The sequence below is a fragment of the Elaeis guineensis genome, chromosome 16 (assembly GCF_000442705.2).
Source record: "Elaeis guineensis isolate ETL-2024a chromosome 16, EG11, whole genome shotgun sequence".
Classification (NCBI taxonomy): Eukaryota; Viridiplantae; Streptophyta; class Magnoliopsida; order Arecales; family Arecaceae; genus Elaeis; species Elaeis guineensis.
The window spans coordinates 45,499,605-45,519,225 of NC_026008.2; the positions used below are offsets into that span (position 1 = coordinate 45,499,605).

At 36.0% G+C, this 19,621-nt stretch overlaps 2 protein-coding genes across 8 annotated transcripts; one reads left to right on the forward strand and one right to left on the reverse strand.

Moving 5' to 3' along the window:
- Nucleotides 1–3,817: 3,817 nt before the first annotated feature.
- LOC105059172 (uncharacterized) lies at nucleotides 3,818–7,490 on the forward strand. Of its 2 annotated transcripts, none has more exons than XM_010942400.4 (2): nucleotides 3,818–4,274; nucleotides 6,622–7,490. In XM_010942400.4, the coding sequence occupies exons 1-2, from the start codon at nucleotides 3,906–3,908 to the stop codon at nucleotides 7,057–7,059; spliced, it is 807 nt and encodes a 268-aa protein (XP_010940702.1). In that variant the 5' UTR covers nucleotides 3,818–3,905; the 3' UTR covers nucleotides 7,060–7,490. The 2 variants fall into 2 exon arrangements, with proteins under 2 accessions (XP_010940702.1, XP_010940701.1); XM_010942399.4 differs by having other exon boundaries at nucleotides 3,824–4,274; nucleotides 6,517–7,490.
- Nucleotides 7,491–8,403: 913 nt separating this feature from the next.
- LOC105059173 (carboxyl-terminal-processing peptidase 2, chloroplastic) lies at nucleotides 8,404–17,856 on the reverse strand. 6 transcript variants are annotated; one of them, XM_073249749.1, is made up of 14 exons: nucleotides 17,630–17,856; nucleotides 16,215–16,302; nucleotides 15,967–16,104; nucleotides 15,696–15,845; nucleotides 15,055–15,137; nucleotides 14,709–14,917; nucleotides 13,338–13,406; nucleotides 13,078–13,196; nucleotides 12,182–12,257; nucleotides 12,060–12,101; nucleotides 11,378–11,486; nucleotides 10,589–10,686; nucleotides 10,396–10,489; nucleotides 8,404–8,722 (listed from the first exon to the last, which is right to left on the reverse strand). In XM_073249749.1, exons 1-14 carry the CDS (start codon nucleotides 17,753–17,755, stop codon nucleotides 8,597–8,599), a joined length of 1,527 nt encoding a protein of 508 aa, XP_073105850.1. In that variant the 5' UTR covers nucleotides 17,756–17,856; the 3' UTR covers nucleotides 8,404–8,596. The 6 variants fall into 6 exon arrangements, with proteins under 6 accessions (XP_073105850.1, XP_073105849.1, XP_073105847.1 ...); XM_073249748.1 differs by having other exon boundaries at nucleotides 16,209–16,302; XM_073249746.1 differs by having other exon boundaries at nucleotides 16,188–16,302.
- Between the last annotated feature and the right edge of the window lie 1,765 nt (nucleotides 17,857–19,621).

Consider the following 19,621-nt stretch of genomic DNA (forward strand, 5'->3'; position numbering starts at 1 on the left):
AGCCTCTCAAATAATTGTGCAGACGATCCGGAGCATCTGAGAAGTCGGCACACATTGATCGAAGGAGTTCGATCAACATCTGCCATCAAAAGGGTGAAATCACGAACTAGCATTCGTGAGGAGCTGATCAGACGGGAGCTTCGTGTGGATGATCCGCAGAGGCCAGACAGTTGGGTGGCTGCGATGTGACGATCAAGAGCCCTCCGACGGTGATCAGATTGCGGTGATCGACTACCCGCAAAAGGCGATGTGTTCTGAACACAGTACTGTAAAACGTTTACTGATTCAAATTTGAATTTCAAATTTAAATGCATGCTGTTGTATCATATTTAGATCCTAGTGTAGGGTTAATTAGTATTAATTAATGAGATTAATTAATAATTCTGCTGTAAAATAGTAATTTTGAAAAAGTTTTAAAATTACCATTTTGCCCCTGCACTAAATTTTCGCTTCAGTATATGCCCCCATTGGCGGGATCCTTTACATAGTCAGGTTGTCAATTCATATTATTCTTATATCAAAATTCTTCATAAATCATATTTCATATTCTAATTTTGATAGAAAATTATATAATTATATAGTATCGAAATCAATCAATATAATGCATCATAAAATCAATATGTTCAATCATGCTTTATCATAACATTTCGAATAAGATATTTTTCATAATAAAATATCATTCATCCAATCCATGCATCGTTTCATAAATTATGTCAGAAAAATATATTATAATTTATCGATAAATCTAAAAAAAGTGAAACATTACTTACCTCATACTCATTCCAATAATCCACATAATTCTATAAATTTTTTTCCAAAATTTTTCAGTTCATAAATCATATCACAATATTCGATTATCAGGTGTCAACGATACCTATATAAAATCAAATTTAATAATCAGAAAGAATACGAATATCATATTTTAACGGTTTAGATTAGATTCGATGATCTAATTTTATCTAATTAGGATATAAATGATCCAAAGTTTGACTATGAGATCAAATCAGATTCGAAGTGATAGGATCGAGATTTCTTCATTGATTTCATAAAATCAAGTGGAGAGAGAAAATTAGAGGAGAGAGAATTCATGAGATACAATTCAAATTAATCAGGTGCCATAGTCCAACATCTCGATTGATGTGATCAAAATGATCTAATCCAAATCATGGTTAAATCAAGATCATGGATAATCAAATTGAGAAATATTGGATTTGATCAAGGTGAATGCCAGTACGCTGCTCGACAATCATGGATCAGGATTCTTCATCAGATCAAAAATATAAAAAAAATTTCTTCATTGATTAATCTTTTTTTAGAGAGAGAAATTAATCAAGAGAGAGAAATAATTTTAGAAAGAGAAAATTTTAGAGAGAGAAAATCTTAGAGAGAAATTTATCTTGGACTCTTCAGACGATATGATTCAATAAACCTGATCGATCAGATCAAATCATGTTGAAATTATCATATGAATAATTCAATAAAATTATGAAAAATATAATCTTAAAAAATATTAGGTCTGATGAAGGTGGATTTCAGTATACTGTCCGACGATCACAGATCAAAATTCATCATTAGGATCAATTTCAATTCATCATCATTCTTCTCAAAATTTTAAAAATCTTAGGAGAAAAAAATAACCTAGAGAAAGAAAGTAGAGAGAGAAAAAAAAATTTTAGAGAGAGAAAAATATTAGTTCAGGCTAAAGGGAGAGAGAGAAGAGAGAGAAACTCTTTTTCTCATATTTTATTAGTTATATCATTATTTATTTATTTAATTTTTTTTCTTTCTTTTTTCTTTCTTTTTTTTTCTTCACAAGAGAGAGAGAAGAGAGAGTCCTATTATTTCATATAATTGTTTTTTCTATTTTTTTCTATTTTTTTTTTTTTATTTTTTTTTCTCTTTTCTTTTTCTTTTTTTTTTCCATGGGAACAAAGGACCCACGCGTCCTCTTCCCCTCTTCTTCTTCTTCACATAACAAGGAAGGTTTTCGTGCCCCTTGTTCCTGAACTAAGAGGCCTCCCCCCTAGCCAACCATCTGTGGCCGGAGGAACAGGCTCCAGCAGCGACTCCGACCAAGATCTGGTGATCGGTGATGACAACCAGTGACGAAAAAAAAAAAAACCAAATCAACATGGGAAAACAGAGGAAACAATCGGAGCCTCCTATTTGGCCAAAATCCGGCGATTTCCGGCCAAAATCCCAGCACCCATAGACTCTGGAAAATGAGGAGAAGGATTAGAGAGAGTTCTTACCTTTTTTCCGACGAGCTGTGGTCAAGATTCCGGCGAGCACAATAAAATTTATCTGAAAACAGTGGAGGAAGAAAGACAGAGAGAGAGAGAAGGAGGGGTCCTCGGTGGTTGATCTTCATGGAGGGAAAGAGGGTCTCCTTTTATAGAGGAGCCCTAAAGTTGAACTCCCACGTAGATTCAAACAGGGAGGAAGACTCCCAACGGGAGTCTTCTTCCTCCCGTTCTTTCCTCTGTTTTTCTCTCTCTCTCTCTCTCTTTTTTATTGAGCTTTTGTGGGCTAGGTAATTGGGCCGGGTCATAACATAAAGGATTTTGCTAGAAAAATTAATAAAATAAGAAGCTATTTTTACCCGATACATTTAGGCCAGATATAACTTGTGATTCTCCAACTTTTATAAGGTGAGAGCCAATCTTCCTTTAAAGTACAGTTTAGCAAAAATGTTGAGTTGAAGCTGGAACACTGTTTGATAGAGCTTAAATCAGGCCATGACACGCGGACATGAACATCCAGCCACCACTTTAATCATTGATTGTTGTCTCATCAAACCTATGATGCTAGAAATGAGAAACACCTTCATCCATTACTATAATAGGTAGTGCCTTCAAATAAAATGAGTGATCCTGAAGGACCTGTCCCACTCAAATGAGCAGCTTCCTGGTGCTAGCATTGCATGGAGAATTGCTGCAATTCATGGGTATTGCTGCATCTTCAAGGGGGAGTTTTTAAATCATGATATGCCATACTAACACCATGTTATCAAGAGGAAAATCATATCATTTCTGTAAATTGATCAACCCCCTAGCTCTCAGCAGTATGTAAAGTTGATCAAACACAATTTCAATTCAAGATTTCAATGTGAAATAAAAGTCATGCCCATCCTTTGAATCTCAGGGTCTTTGTAGATACACCACACCGATTCATATGTATGTGATAGTCTAGCATATATGACTATGGGCACAGCAAAATCCAAGCAACACGGCGTGCAAAAAAAAAAAAAAAAGAAAAAATTTACAGTCGTAGCTTTCTATGTTTATTAGAATAAAACTACGAATAAGCTATATTCCTTAATAGCTCAACACATATACTCTTTACCTACTCATGCATTCATAGCACAAGGCTTTACTACTCAAGCTGCTTTATATACTCATCATCAATATATAGCAGGATTCATCGTGATAGGAGTCTTTGGTCATGAAGCTTTATTCTTCATTAAAAATTACAATTCGGAACAGAGTGAGGCTAATGTATTGGCAAAATATTAGACCATAAAGAAGTTATCAAATTTCATTTAAGTTGGACCAACCTATTCCTCAGGTTCCATACCTTCCATATCTTATAAAAAAATAAACTGATTCTTAAGAAAAAACTGTAAAATTCGATCCGATTTATTAACATGCTGGTTGAAGGGGTAGGAAAGGTGTTGGCCTTTACCATTGAATTGGACGAGTCCATTATTTTATCTGGCTTCCCAAGCCCGTGGTCCTGGAACCGGCCCTCTATCACAGCTGCTCGTTAAGTTAAATTGTCACCGCGAGTCAGTGGACGCTGATCAATAATCCTCTCTACGGCTAATGCTCTCGAACTCGAATGGAGATCCGATGCCCTGTGGTCACTGATTACCTCTCTCTCTCTCTCGGGGCAGCGATGCTATTATGATTCTCTCCAGCCTCCTCTCCTCCTCGTTCTCACTCCCTCCGCCTCTTTCCTCCGACCCACACCCTTTACCTATCCCTAGCGCTAGTTTGTCTTCTTATCCTCTACCGTTTCGAGCTCGCCAATTCCTCTGCCCCTGCCGCCGCCGCGGTGCTCGATGGGATTCGAACGCCGAGTCCGTCCGGCCGGGGAGATTCCGGTTCCGAGATGCCGAAGAAGGGGAGGAAGACGGGGATCCTTGGAGGAGCGACAGGAAGAGGAGATGGTGGTCCGATGAGTATTCCGATGAGCTCAAGGAAGAATTCGATCCGTTTGGTGATGATGATCCTATGGAGGAGCCGCTGTGGGATAGGATTTGGATCTTTAAGGTATAATTTTTTTTTCTCTATGTTCTTTGCCCTGGATTTTTAACTTACTTGCGCTGGAAATATGATAACAGAGATTTATTTTCACCGAATGAATTCAATGGGAACAGATTGTTTCTCTGCTAGTATGCAAGTAATTTGAAGTGGATGGTAGGATATATCGCACGATTTAAGACCGATTGCACTGATAAGAAGCTGAATCATCGGATATAAAATCTAAAGCTAGTTTCTTTTTGTAGTTGGTTGAATCTAGATAATACTGGAAATGGTTTAGGCTGCTGCACATAAATACAAAGTAAAGCTGTGTAATTAGAAAAAGGATGGCAATGTGCTGACAGCAATTAAGTTGGATTAGAAAAGGAGATAGAGGATATTGTAGATGTGTGACAAGTAGGATTTTTTTCTTTAAAACAAGATGTCATTTCTGATGATGTGGATAAGAATGGATATATATTTGTGAAGACTTTAAGGGCCACTTACAGGAAGATACCAAAGGATGTAAGAAGGTTAACTAAGAAGGATGCATTAAGATACCAAGTAATAGGTGATGCAATGCTGGAATTCTTGTGACAGATCAATGAAGACATATAAGCATATGGATGCATTTTAAGAACGGACCTAGGCTGTGAACGCTAGACTGTTTTCTCTTTATAGGAAAGAGAATTTAAGTTAAAATCTTTTATCAAATTATTGTAGGGAAAACCATAGACTACATGAAACCATGGGCCACTATGGTCTATACCTTGATATAAAGAAGAATGTACGAGTTCAGGACAAAGTCAAAATCAAGATGGTAGTGTAACGAGAATATTTTACTTTTAATTGGATGATGGAAAGATCTATGAACTATGAAATTTTGGTTGTTTTCCATCAGGAGCATGGTTAAACTGAATCTAGAATTGCAGGGTAGAGGGGTTTTAAGGTGGGAAGCAAAGCATCATGACTTTGGTCTGCTAAAGATACCAAAAATGCCCGGATGGTTTGGAAGCTCATGGTATTGCACTAGTTCAAGTTTCTGGAGTAGTGGCTGTCATTATTCCATGTTGTCACCAGATAAAGGAGCAAAAATCAAGTTGGTGGTATATTTTTGGTCGGTTAAGTTTCCTGTCTGTGGCATGTAGCATGTGATTCAAGCATACCAGATACATCAACATATATGATGTATGAGTTGGTTTTGAGTGTGGCCTACCTGTTCTATTGGTTTATGTAACCAAGATTAAAAGAATTTTAGGTTTCTTTCTTTCTTTTTTGTGGTGAAACTAGCCAACCATCTCATCATATTAATATAATTCAGGGTATTTTTGTTGTACTAAATTACCAAACATGGAGCCTTATGCTGAGATCCTCTTGTTTTGTTATTCCTTTGTATTTCAGAAAGCAGAAAAATGTTTCAAGAGAATTTTATTGTCCAAAATGAATATTAAAGTGGTTCTCTTTTGGAAAAGAGATGTAAGCACAACAAAATCTGGCTACTCCAAAATTTGTTCCTTGGCATTCCAAAAGCTGTATTGCAGTGCAGAGTTACAGGGGATTGCAATGAAGCTCCTTTAGTCTTATTGGATGGTTATGATATTTTGCAGATTGTGTGAGTGAGTGCTCAAGGATTGATGATCACACTTACTGCAATTGTGCCAAGGAAAGACTTATAAATTGGTCATCTGTTGGAATTTTTTTTAAAAAAAAAAAAAATCTTGATGTGGTGGTTTGTTTTTGTTGGGAGGGAGGGGGGGAGGGGGGGGGGGGTTTGGTGGTGGAGGGGGCGTGGTTAAAATGAAGCGTCTTGAGTGTTTTTTTCTTAAATTACGGATTCAGCAGGTAATATTATTGAATGCCAAGCTATTAGGGTTTGGAGTCTGTTTTAAGCAGCTTCTGTTTAAATAATAATTTTTTGCCTTATATGATTGTAAACTGATACATCATTTTCTCAAATCATGCATGGTAGCCAAACTAAAGTTTATCCAATGTGTTAATTTCTTTCCCCTGTTCAGTGGTCCTTTGTTGCTTGAGGATCACTGACCATGCAAATTTTTAAGTTGGTAAATTCAATATTTTCTTTAAAAAAAAAAAAAAAGAGTTTGCCATCTGCTGACTCTGCCCAAAATCAGATGCATGATGTTTGGATAATGTGAACACTGGTGTCATACTATAGTGCTGTTATTTAGTGCTTAGGTTTTATAAAATTGGATTCTTATGGTCCAATCTTCACACATGTGCTAATTGCACATGTTACGCAATATTCATGCAGGTATTCAAAGCATATGGCTATCTGCTACCAGCTATCATTGCATCGATGCTTCTTGCAACAGGTCCAAAAGCTTTTCTAATGGCCTTGGCTTTGCCTCTTGGACAGTCAGCACTTTCTCTGGCAATCGACAAGTTGTGGGGTAAGGCAAGTGAAGGGCCAAGAACCAAGCCAAAAACCAAGAAGAAGCCATTTGCAAGGTCTGCCAGTGACTTTAATGGACAATGGCAAGATGAAAGCAGTGGTGACTACAGGGAAAGGCGTGGCTATCAGTCATGGGTATCTGCAGATGGAGGTTCTCCTGCTAACGTGAGTGACTCACGAAGGCCCAGTTTTGGAGGTTGGGATGAACTGGATAGGCAAGGGGATCCTCTAAAAGGTTCTGTGAGAGGGCAACAGGCTACAGCAAATAGATCACCACCCAACGCTGAGCCAGTGAAGATGGGGAGGTTGTCGAAGAGAGGGAGATACAGGGATGTACCTCTGTTTTTGAGACTCCTGATTGCAGTTTTCCCATTCTTGGGTTCATGGACTAGGATACTGTAGTATGAAGCATGACCAGCAGGCATCCAGGTAATAAAAACATCATAATTTAGCGTCTCATCAGCACCTAAACACATAAAATGTGAGAGAGGAGAATCAGCATGAGCAACAGCAGCAATTGTTATTAGTAAGAATTCCTGCTTGTCAAGAGAATTAAAAGCCTGCCCACCCACCTGTAAAATTTCAGATCTTACTTCATCAAGATTGCTCATTCTTTTTTAACAGCTTCAGATCTTTATGAATGCTTTTAATTTGGCAAACCAGTACCATGAAATCTGGAACATGTTGGGGTTGATTTCTTCTAGAGGATTGGCTGTATCTTTGCAGTAAATATGTCCATCACACAAGTATCTTTGTGATATTCAGTTCCATTCTGTAAGGTAAACTGGTGTAAAACATGCTAGAACATGATCAATTTTATTTCTTTTGCTATCTGTGACAGAAATTACATGCCAAATATAACCAACATCAGTCATTCTTCCAGTAATGTCTTATGAGTGCTTTTCCTCAGAGAGAGAGAGGGGGGAGACAGGATTCAGGGTGGTCGATGCGTTGGAGTTTGTTTGGCACCAAAAATTCCAGTAATTGCTCGTGTAACCATCTATGAGGATTGCCAATCAGACACGGGGTTTGCATTCAACCATTTCTGTAAAACTGGTAGTCCTTGAATTAGTTAGAAAATAAGCAGATGCATTCCACCACCAATACACTCAGGCCCCGTGGGGTGGAGTCTTATCATGGACCGCTTTCATTCCCAGATAGAGTAAATAAATACAAAAATCAGAACGCTAACCGCATGCCGCGATTCATTTTTTGTCTCAGATTCCCAAAAAAAGATGGCAGGTGCTGCGCTATGCTTCTAACGAACTCAGAACATCCCCCGATACAGCCCTACCCTAATTATCTTCCCCTGTGGCATCACAAAGTGTTCCTCTTGTAATAAAGCGAGCGTAATAGCTGACTAGTTACAAAACTTTGCTACCTTTTTGTGGTGGCTGGAACATTGCAATGGAGTAATAGTCAAACCTAGGCTGGTTATTTCCATAATTAAGGAGAACACCATCAGTGTCTCATAGAATTACCTTCAAGGAAGCTATGAAACAAAGTTTCAAACAAATTGGAAAAAAAAAAAAAATGCACTCTCTTTGCTGTCAAGAGAAACTGGTGATAGTTCCTTTTTTTTTTTTTTTTTGAAAAAAAAATCTGCCACCATATTTTGGTGATAGTGCTGTGTAATAACTACTAAAGGTAACAGTTTATGGTCCTAAAAGATGTAGATTCAAAATGAATCATTGGAAGTTGTTCTAAAACACAATTAAAAGGAAATAGCAAATGAAGAACAAGAAATAAGTTTGCAAGGAAATTCTTTCATTTGATTCTGGTACAAAATTCCTGCATAAGCAGCTACCAGACAAGAAACAAGGAAAAAATGATCATCAGAATAATATCGTTGCCAAATGTTAACAACAATAAACAAATGATAACACAACTAAAAAAAACAGAAAAGGGTAAAGTTTTCTTAAATTTTCTTCTGAACAGGTCATCTTGCGAATAGCTCAGCACCATTAAGATTGCAAAGAGAGGCTGGGTCCTTGAAGCAAGCACAAAATCCATCTTCATCAACTGGAAATGATGTTGGAAGGGCGTGGTCCGGAATAATGCCAACCTGGTCACATTTTGTCACTGGGAACATCATTACAATTATAAAAACAATTATGTATCAAATGTGGAGTGCATAATTTTGCACAGGTGTATACTCATGCAATCATTTAATGACATCAATATAACTAGACACGCATTAAATTTTGCACCAGCTTTCTTGCTACATGTTCTATAACTCAAGCTTACTAAAAAGAATACTGGTGCTTTCCTACTACATTTTCTATATATTGCATTTAAAAAAAAAGAAAGATAACAAACTCTCTGTCACTTGAACAGGAGGATATGGAGTGATGAACTTTCCTTAGGCAAGCACCTGTGCATATGCAAGACATTTTCTACTGAGTTACAAATTGCATAGCCAAAACGACCTGCCAATGAGACTGATGAACTCATACTTCCAAAGAACAAAAACTAAAGACCTCATGAAGAATGACGACCAGTATGACTTAAATGATTTCAAACCTACCATGCTGTGAACATGTGAACATGCTAGAAAATCAATTGATCGCAAGTTCATTCTCCTTGGCAAGTTTCTCTTTGTTAAAAGAAGAAGAAGAATAAGAAGAAAAAGTCTAAGCGGATGTCATCAGCTTTCAATTTAGGTACAATACAACTAGTCAAATCACATTTACAGATTGCTTCATCAAAAGCGTAACATTGAAAAAGATAACTCTAGCAAATCAACTCGTAAATAGAGGCAGAAGATATGTAATTCATATGATCTAATTTTCTAATCAATGTACTATTACTGACAAAAGTGCTACTCTCAAGGAACCTATTAACCATCTAGAGTTCTCTATATTTTGCAACCAAAAGTAAATGTGTCAAATTGAATGACCATGACTAGCATCAGCTGATAAAAATTAGATCATTGAGTGAATATGCTCCATACTAGTAAGATTGTAGTTTCAGACATTATGCTGTCCAAACTTCAAAAAATAGGATTTGGAGAGAGGAGTTTACATCTAGATATGATGTGTGCTTACTGTAGTAAAGTGGATGCTCTTCATTGAAATCATAATGATTAAAAAATAAAATAACTATAAATTAATTATTATCGGTTATGTCCAAGAAAAAAAGCATCACTATCTTACAAAGGAAAAAATCTTATAAAAGAAATAATTGTAGATATGTAAATTCATACGAACCTAAGTGAAAGTCATCTATGTCTCATAGTTATGTCAGTAGGGTTCTTAAACATAACAAATGTCTGTTAAATATGTTGCACTGCTCTAATGGGATAAAGATATTAAACAAATGACAAGGTATCAGAAACTAGAGAATTGGCAAGGAGGATGCTTGAATGCTTCCATACAGATCAGAACAGAACATTTAGCTGAATGGATAAAATCATACATCAGCAATATCCAAGACCGATAGCTCAGTGAGTTAACAAAATCCACATAATATGGCTGTCTAATGACATTATTAAGCTCCCTGACACCTTTTTTTGGTTGGTTGTAAGGAATTAAAAGTACATAATCACAAACTATAAAGGCTACCCAGTAATTCCTGCAACATCTGCACTAATATCACAAAATCCAGATATGTCACATAAAGCAAAATTAAGGAACCATATTAAGCATTAAGTGATTAGTAAGCCACCACATAATGAATATATAAGTTTTTAGCTAACTCTTGGAACTACATGACCCTCACTAGCATAAAGTTACCGACCTTGTTGATATCAGTGTGAGCAGGCGTTTCATACCGAGCCACTGTGACAGCTAAGCCCGAGCCGTCAGAGAGCTCAAAAACTGACTGTATTTTCCTGTGCATGGAATAAGATAATGTTAAAAGGAAAGAAATACTATATAGTCAAGCATAATGGTAAAAAGCAAGAAAAAAAAGAGAGACGCAACAAAGCTACCCCTTTCCAAATGTTGGCTCCCCATATAACAGAGCCCTTTTATTGTCCTTCAGTGCTCCAGCTAATATCTCACTTGCACTAGCAGTTCCTCTATTGACCTAATAAATTCAAAAAAAAAAGGTAACAATAAGTTCATCAAAATAAGTTTTGTCCACGCATTCTAATGCCCTGCCAAGACATAAACTACCAGTCAGGAGAAATTCAAGATCAAAAGATCTATCCGAAGCACATAAAAATCACAACTCTATATATAAACTTAACTTACAACCATAATGGAAAATCAAATGCAAATATAGTAAAGCCAGTTACACAATTTGCCATTCAAATAATGAGCCACTGTAAAATGTGATATATGACATCAAAATTTTTCACAAGAAAATTAAACTTTGCACGTTTCTTACCTCTAATCAAGACATTTGCAAGAATCTAAACTGATTGAGTATTGACAGAAAAATTATTTAAGATGCATAGGCCATTGATTCTCAATTATATGTCTTGTTAGATGTCCCACTGTCCAAATAATTTATCTTGCTATTGAAAAGTATTCACTTTGTGACCTCGACACATAGATGACATCACCATCACATCCTACTTTTTAAGTCAACACATTCCTAATGTAGTTGATCATAATTAGCATGCTATCAACTCAAATGGCCCATCATATGCTTAGAACCAATAAACTTTAAACTTATTTATTGTCACTTAAGTGTCAAATAGTTAATGCATAGCTCAAAGAAGTGTCATGTCAAAATTTTTGAAGCTTCAAATGTCGGTAGGGTCAAACCATACCAGCACCACCAAAGGTTCTGATGCTGCCACCGTATTGCTTCCATCTGCCTCATATATATCCCGTACACCACGACTATCACATATATAGACTATGACACCTTTCTCCAGCCTAATCAGCAAGAAGACAGAAATTAAAATTTGTAACAGAGCATAAGATGCTCAAATCAACTTGATTTCCAAAACAAGACCTGCTAGTCTGAACTTGAAAACTGGCACCTCATATTTACTTATACATGGCATGTGTGCTCATATACAGACAGACACATGAAAAATAAATAAATAAATAAAATAAAAAATGATTCTAAAATTCAATAACCAAATGCAAAAAGACCTGTACTTCTACTAAAATTTTCATCATTACTGACTCAAGAAGTATCTGACTCTGCAGTCATCCTTACATTGGATGGATGTATGTACACTTGTTGGACGCTCACACATGGATAATGCCATGAGTATCAGATGACACAGCAAAGTTTACACGATGAAAGTATTGTGACCAGTTACGAACATAACCGAGCACTAATTCCCTAAAGCAAAAACAATATGCATTCGTTGACAATGATCCCCCAACCATAGCAGAAAAAAGAGTATATAACTATATATCATCCTAATTGATAAGCTAAAACATCTAAAATATGAAAAGGCACACAATTTTACAGAGTAGCCATGTAAACAAGCTTACCAGATTTTTGCAATCTCGATTCCTTCTGGAAAAAGGCCACCACTGAACCAAAGATTTGAATATCAAGATCCCATGCCAACTTAATGTGGAAAAGAATGTATGTTTCTTACAAAAATAGTCACCTGTTATCCCGGAGATCCAATACAAATGCTTTTACATTGTTGTTTCTTAACATCTCAATGGCATCCTTAACTGCTCCTGTGGGAAAAGAAAAAGAAGCGGAAAAACTTGTTTACACCATGTAACAGCCATCCTCAACATGATGGCATCTACTAGTATTTTTACGGTTACCAGCCATTAGAAGTTCTGATCATGACGATATCATGAAGCAACCAGGTTACCTGTCTATATAGAAGACTGTTTTGACCAAATTTTGCATTCTGTTTGTGAGAACATTAGCATGCATCTACTAGTATTTTTACAGTTACCAGCAATTAGAAGTTCTGATCATGACAATATCATGAAGCAACCAGGTTACCTGTCTATATAGAAGACTGTTTTGACCAAATTTTGCATTCTGTTTGTGAGAACATTAGCATGCATTTACTTATTCATCTATATAATGAAAATGCTGGGAGTATTAGTTTCTCAGAATTCCATGTCTGACACCTCATATCCATGCTTAACAATGGCCAACATGACCATGTGAGGGTCACAATCCTTTAACTTAGAAAGGATTAAGGGTCACAATCCTTTAGTTTCTCAGAGTTCATGACTTATGCTTTCAGCCATTTGCAATAGCCTCCAACAACCAAAAATGATGAATCAGCATCTTAAACATGGCTGACAATTCCATGTGAAACATTTACCTCAGTTTTCATATTAACTAACATTCTTATTGACCAGAAAACAAAATGTGTATGTTCGTTATAATAGCTAGCTATCATAGGAGTTGCTTTGTATTAACCATAATGCAGGACTTGGAGGCTCCAATCTTCAAATGCTAGGGAAAAAAGGTTTCAAGACTTACTCCCAAAAAAAATCCACCAGAAAAGAAATAATATCTAGCAATGCTAACCTGAGGCATTTTGGTTGAATGATGTTAGCTTTATGTACCCAATCCTGAAGCCATCCATTCCTGAGCTTGTAATTTCACATAGCCTCGACTTCACTGGGTTCAATGTAACTTTTTCTCGCCTACAAATATTTTTCAAATATGTAGCATACATAAGAACTACAAAAGTCAATGGAAATCAAGCTTAAACCATTATAGCACAGCTGATTAAAGTCTTCAAACAATATATTGATAAGGAGCACTAAAGTGACAGAATAACTTACTTAAGAACTAGATTCCTTATCTCGGATCCACTGCGAATAGCTAATTTCACTGAGCTTCCTTCAGCACCCCTGTAAAGTATTCAGGGTTTAGCAAGAGAAAAATGGAATGATCAAACAGAAAAGCTCTAACAGCTTATCAAAAAACTGAGACGCAAGGATTTGAGTGCACAGCCCTCTTGGCCTTCACATACTATCCATGCTGATCCTTATCCATAAAAGGTACTGGCCATGCCAGCAGAATCATGAGCTAATATGGGCATATGCCATGGTTTGCATGTTAACAGTCAGTGACAGGTATAGGCCCATACCATGGTTTTCAGGCCCTATAGAGAAGTGTACCAAGGGTTATTAAGAAGCACATCCCTATCTGATATTCATATGTGAAACATCATAACCTAAAGCAGGACAAGGCAGCAAAAACAACTCATGCTAGAGAGCCCTACACTCATGAGTTAAATTTCTATGTTTTAAAGAATTATGTCTGAATACACGCACACACAAGAACATGCACACCACATAATAAACTGTCCAAAAGTAGATTGCCCAATACATAACATAAAGCTTTTAATGAAAATAAAGTGACAAATGGTTGATAAATTATAAACCAATGGCTTTTTTTGCAACTTTGGAGTGTCAGGATGTCATCCATTAAGGACTCAGGAGAATAAAAAGCACATTATCATCAAGGAAATTTTGAACCCCTAATGCTGAAAGAATAGACAAAAACATAAAAAGGTGTTATTCAATCTGCACAATGCAGGCTTCACCCCAACACAACCCTTCTTTTTTGCCCTCTTACAAGACTTTGTCGCAACTTCTACCCATGTTGACTTAGTATCTTCCTGCCAAACAATTCAACATAGAGCTGAGCACCGTTCCTTACCACATTCTCACATCTTCATTGCACAAACCTCTGTCATGTCAGTCAATTCTCTATCATTTAATCCTCAATTAGTATAAATCCTACTCCTCTGATATACACCTTCATCATTCTATCCTTCTTAGCTCTACCACAACTGATCTAAACATTTTATCTCTACCACGCTCATCTTGTTTGCTTGAGTCCTTAAGCAAGTACAACTCCTCATTAATCTAGTTACAAGCTTGTAAACAGCTGAAAGACCTTACCACCTAATTTCAAGAGCCTGAAGATCTACACTATATGGTTAATGAAGACCAGCAGACAGCTTATACATAAATGGGAGAGGTGCAATCTTAATTCGTTGAGCTTCAGCCAGAACCAGATGTTGATAATCAAATATGCCCTCAGTAACAAATAAGAAAACTTGCTTATTAAACAAAAACAATTATACACAGAAGCAAGTTATAGAACAGCAAAACAGAAAATTTACGTTAAATTGAAATCCTTACTGTAAGCGATCTGCTGCATCATATATATCCATGTCTTCCGTACTTGTGTCATCAATTGCTAATATAACATCTCCAGGTACAACGCCAGCCTTGTTGGCAGGACCTCCTGGGGATGATGATATTACAACGAGCCCTGTAGCTGATTCATTGAGCATTGTAGGATAACCAATTGACAACCCTACACCTGTGAGGGCACCTTGAGTGCCAGACTGCCTTCAAAAAAGTCATATAGGTCTCAAAATGGAACATCAAAGGATACTATGAATCTACAACATCGACAATCAGCAAAAGCAAGTGCGAAATTCTCTTGACAGCACATAACAATATATGCAGATGAAAGTCATACCCGCAAACTCTTGAATTTCTCAGGTTCTAGGAATCGAGTGAAAGGGTCATCCAATGTTGAAAGCATTTTCCTAATTGCCATATCTGGGGAGAAACAAGTTATCATAGTTTAAGTAGAATCCAGATGATATATTTTAAACCAGTAAAACAATGCACTGCATGTATATCGGAAATGAAACAAATTTCTGTCAACAGCCAAAGTCCTGTGTTACACTCCTACGACACATTACAATTAATAGAGAACACAAGTACACTCAATGTTCAGACTATAGCATCCATATCACTGCTTCATGAGGAATTAACCTTAGCCTAGACTCTTCGTAGTACCCTAGGTTCTTCGTAGTTCTAAAACTTGGCAATACATGTTGATTCTTGCAGTAAGTACAGAAACCTGCTTGATGTTTACAAACAACAAAACACTGAATCACAATCACCACATGTTAAGAGGTTTTTATGCATATGCAATCAAGATCATTCTACATCTTGAAACCCATGTTAATTGACATGCTGTAGTTTTTTAACTTCTAATCACATGCAACTTCATCTAGTCATGTGGCAGCTCACGGCTAATCTTATGTTCAGCATAAATATAAATATGTATTGCATAAAAGATAAAAAAGTCTGTACAAAAATGAATAGTACATGTTTCCTCCCGTGTATTCATTGGTTCGTTTCGAAGTGCATTTTCTCGATAACGAAACCAACTTTGCCCATTGAAAGTTTTGTCATAATATGCACGATCAACTGTTCTCCATGCCTCCAAAAAAAGGCGATTTTCTTCTGTGAGTGCCCCTGCACCCAACCATTTACAAGATATTCATTTATAACAATACTTCAAGAGAAAGCATATATAATATGTCTTTCCATCGTTGAAAAATCCAAAAGGCAATAAACTTTTTGGATGCGTGATTACCTGATGGAGTCTTACAAACGATTAGAGAAACCGATATAACAAGCATCATGCCTGTTACCAAGCGAACAAAAATAACAGAAATATTGTGCTTGAATTTCTCCTGCCAACTTATTATTTTGTGAATGTTGATACCACAACCTGCATGATTAACATAGTTGACTAGTGATAAAATATTCAAGAAGATACAATCAAGATTTGCAATGTATGAAATGGGGAGGTACATGCACAAGTTCCTTCAGCACCCTTAACTGCTTTGAGACATTTTGTTCTTCCACTGATGTTGAACATTGCACACCATAAAGGACTAACAGAATACCCTTGGATGATATTTGACACCTGAAATTTCCATGTGAACTGAAGAAGAACCATATTAAATGTATGATACTGATAAAGCATTATAGTTCTCACATATAAACCATGTTATTTCTTAAAAATGCATTAAAACATAAGAAAACATGAACCCTAAAATTTGCGATGAAATGAATTATCTGAATTCTGATGAGTTCACCGCATGGAATATTGAAACAACAAGAGTAATGATATACATGAATCCAACATGCATGGAGATACCCTGATCTTGTGGTATGTTGGTGAGCCAGAGCATGCATCAAGACAGACTTGTTAAACTTTACATTTCGAATAAAATGCCCAGGATTACCAAAAAAAAGTACAAAATCAAGATGCTATGCGATTGGGAAGAGCTCTACTTTTGATGTCTAAACATGGTCAAAACTCTGGAAATAGTAGTTATGATTGTAGATGATGGTCCACAAAATTTATGATCACAGAATTGGAATTTGAAGATGAAAGAAAGAACAGGGACTATAAGAACATTTAGACTTAGGCATGTTTGTATATACCTATTTCATTAAGGACCTGTCTGGATATTCCAACAGGATTGGGTTGAAAATCCTGTATTAATGTGATTCACTGGGGTTAGGTATGGTTGACAAGGGATTGGGCCATTCGTGGGGTGCCAAATTGGATTAGGAACCATATTTTTCCAAAATATGAATTTAGGCTTTTATGGGAATTGGATCAAGACCGCAATTTAGGCAAGGGGTTTATGACAAAAAGTAATATAGAGCTTTTATCTTCACGTGAGACTTGTTTGTGAAAAAGCTATGGAATTGAGTTCAGTAAATAAACCTGATTTCAAGAATTCAAAAAAGAGTCAAATTCTGCAAAAGAAAAGGGATAACAACATCTTTTTTGCAGTTTTCCTTTCCTTTCCCTTTCTTTTCCACCTTTTCTTTTCCCATCTTCTTTACTGTTCTTCTTCTATTTCTTTCACTTCTTTTCTTCTTTTTTTTTTTTTTTTCCTCTCGGGGGATCAGGAAGACTCAGATCAGATATTCCGTCATGGCCTACCATTAACCCTGGTTATTCACACCATTTTCAATTCGAAAACTGGAATCAAACTCCCTACACCACGCTATAAAATTCTAAGCTTTATAACCAAAATTATTGGAAACTTCCAGACCAAACCAAAGTGCAACAAGTTTCCTACCGCACAATAAGATCAAGAACGCACTGAAACGGAAAAACCATGTTACCGTAACAATTTTCATAGGAACATACGAAGAAGAAGCATCTCTTTCATGAACCCTATTGCAGGAGAAAAGGAAATGATAGCGGATAGAGAAAAGGACGCGAACTTTACATGAGGATTGTGGATAGGCCTTCGAGTGGGAAAGAATCGACGGTTGGTTTGGGAGTTGTTGATCTTAGTGCTGGAGAAGACGAGAGGGATAGGGCAAGAGGCGAAGGAGAAGGCGACGGCCTCCATTGCTGGGGGAGTCGGAGGTTCGCTTTTGCCCGACCGACTCTCCGCTTATCGTTCTCTCTTCCTCTCTGGTAACAGCGGCCGAACGTTGTGGGGCGGAGAGGTGAGGCCTTATTTGCCGGCATGGGTTGGCTTTTGGGTTCGGACAAGGTTCGGTCCGGTCGCGCGGAAGATGCTACCATTGGACGCAGACTCAGATTAGACGCCAACTTGTTGACGCAACCGGAACTCAAGTCCGGTTCTGAGTTCCACCTACATCGCACCTGAATGGACGTAAACGTTTTTTTTTTTTTTAACTTCTGTGTCACATCGCGCGTCTGGCCAAAACTGTACTGCGTTTCCTCGATCAAAGCATATTCCAAGTTCTTTACCAAAAACAAAAAATTGCATTTCCCAAGTTCTGAAAAACATTTCTTTCCTAACATATTTAAATTTTTGTCTCAATCGACGCTGCACTAAAACATACTTTTTGAGAACTATCGTAACATGTTCGGTGTGCCATTCCTTCGTTAAAAAGGTCGCGAATCCTCTCCCAACGGCCAGATCATTAGAATATGCAGTTGGAAGTCATGGCTGCAGATGTCATGGGACGGCAAGCACACTGACCAGATGTCTGGGGTCATTTCAGGTTGATCTACTTCTCGGAGGATGGCGGATTCTCGGATTTTTTTTTTAAATAATATTTTTTAATAAAATATTTTGAATTTATTATCAATTGAAAAATATTTTTCATATTACTATACCATATTAAAAATCATAAATTGGATCAACGATTTCACGACCACCTTTATGGCACTATTAAAATTCTGGGTTCAACCCAGAATTTCAATCAAATTCAAAATTATGGGTTTAGCTAAGATTTTTTTTTTTTTCTGTGATAGATAATGGGTGGGTGTCGAAGAGTCTCACGATCGTTAAGAATATTTTTTTTATTATTTTTTATGACGGATGGAGGTGGGGCAGAGGTAGCGAATGATGGTGACAGGCACAAATCCACAGAGTAAGACGAAGGGGCACCGCAGGAGATGGGGGGCACAAACGAAGTGGGCACGAAATTTTTTTTTTTTTTTTATGTGTATACTTTTTAAAACAATCAAATTTACATGAATATTTTTTAAAAATTGATATTTATATATATATTTTTATAAAATATTTATTTTACATATATATATATATATATTTATTTATTTTTTTACATATATATCCGCATCATTTAAGATCATTAAAAAATTAATGGTTTAAAATTTAAATAACTAAAATATCCTTATGGATAGATGTATAAAAAAAAATTTATAACAATATATATATAAATAACAATTTCAAAAAAATATTCATACAAATTTGAATGTTTAGAAGGATATATATGTAAAAAAATTTAATTTAATTTTTATCTATTTCATCTAGATAGATTCAGGCCCTCTTACTCTATAATATAGTAATATATTACATAATATAACAGCACAATGATGATATTATATAATATTTTATATATTAAAATATTATATTATATTTTATTTTTATGTAAGATGGGATGATTATATCCATCTTATAACTACATGATATACCTTATATACTTCACAAAGATATTTTTGATAAAAAATTTTAAAATAAAATATAATAAAATTATAAATTTTTATTATTACATAATATCTAAATTCTCAACTATGTCCATTCGATGCAAATATACAAGCTATTCATCTGATACCAGTTTTAGATATTTTTCTTAAAATCATATTATCATATATTAGAGGAAATATGAATGGTTACGATCTCTTTATTTTTTAGATAAAATAATTTTGATCTATTATTTGATAAAAAAATATTTTATTTATATAAATTAATAAATTAAGTAAATTTATTATTTTAGTT